General features: G+C 65.1%; 1 protein-coding gene across 1 annotated transcript in view; it reads left to right on the top strand.

The window, feature by feature from the left end:
• Positions 1-128: 128 nt before the first annotated feature.
• LOC104295847 (hepatoma-derived growth factor-related protein 2) overlaps positions 129-1,378 on the top strand; it is a 16,493-nt gene continuing 15,243 nt past the window's right edge. The window contains exon 1 of the mRNA XM_009895645.1: positions 129-177. Within this exon, the coding sequence (XP_009893947.1) occupies positions 129-177 (49 nt within the window). The remainder of the gene's footprint in view (positions 178-1,378) is intronic.

The raw sequence follows: 1,378 nt of genomic DNA, 5'->3' as shown, positions 1-1,378 counted from the left end.
GGTGAGACCGCGGGACCGCGCCGGCGGGGGGGCGCACCGGGGCGGGGGGACTCACCGGAGCGGGGGGGCGGAGAGAGGGACCGGCCTGGGCCGGAGGTCCCGTACCGGGATGGAGACCCTGCACCGGGATGGGAGGTCGGTACCGGGATGGAGACCCGTACTGGCTCCAGTCCCGAAGTAGGGGGCCCCTATAGGGATGGAGGTGCCATAACGGTTTAACGGTTCCCGTACCGGGATGGGGATCCGTTACCGGCATGGGGTGTCCTGTAGCGGGATGGGGGACCTGGTACCAGCACCTGTGCTGGGACAGGAGCCCACCAGCGGCATGAGGGACTTGTACCAGCGCCCATACTGGGATGGAGATCCCGTACCAGCGCCCATACTGGGATGGAGATCCCATAACGGCACCCATACAGGGATGGGGACACGGTACCGGCATGGGGTGTCCCATACCGAGATGGGAGGACCCATACCGGTATCTATCCTGGGATGTGGGCCCGGTACTGGCATGAGGGACCTGTCCCAGCACCTGTACTGGGATGGAAAGTCCTGTCCCAGCACCTGTAACTGGGTTGGTACGTCCTGTACTGGGTTGGGAGATCTCGTACCAGCACCTGTACAGGGATTGGGATCCAGTACCAGGATGGGGTGTCCCATACTGGGATGGGAGGTCCCATTCCAGCACCGATACTGGTATGGGGACCCGGTACAGGAATGGGGCGTCCTGTACTGGAATGGGGGACCCTGTGTTGGCACCTGTACTGGATTGAGAGCCCAGTACTGGGATGGAGATTCCCTACGGGCACCCATGCTGGGATGGGAGCCCAGTACCAAGATGGGAGCCTGGTACTGGGATGGGATCCTGCACTGGGTTGGGGTCCCACACCAGCACCCATACTGGAACTGGGTTTTGATCCCGGGAGAGGGGTACCACATTGGCACCCGTGGAGGAGGGAGAAACCCAGGTTGGGATGGGGGTCCGGGACTGGAAGTGGGGTCCTGTGCTGGCACCTGTACTGGGAGAGGGTCCGGCACCAGGCTGGGTTCCATACTGGCACCCACACCGAGGGGGGTGTGTGTCCCACAGTGGTGCCTGTACCTGGCAGGGGATGGGGGGGACCTGGGGGACCCCTCACCAGAAGGGTGTTTGACAACCACGTGCGGGGGAGACGTGGGACCCCCCCTCCTGCCCTGATGGCAACCTGGAGCCCTCCCTTTTCACCTGCACCCAGGGGCGACCCTGACCCCCTCAGGGTGACCGCATGGGGCCTCAGCCCTGCTTCACCCCCCCGAGGACCCCTGGGACCCCCTCTCCTTCTGGGGGGCCCCCTGCCACCCCCCTCCCCTGCTGCACCCTGGGACCCCGGTGCTCCAGGCA

Source organism: Charadrius vociferus, unplaced genomic scaffold, assembly GCF_000708025.1.
Source record: "Charadrius vociferus isolate BGI_N301 unplaced genomic scaffold, ASM70802v2 scaffold310, whole genome shotgun sequence".
NCBI classification, from domain to species: Eukaryota; Metazoa; Chordata; class Aves; order Charadriiformes; family Charadriidae; genus Charadrius; species Charadrius vociferus.
This window is presented reverse-complemented; position numbering and strand designations above follow the sequence as displayed.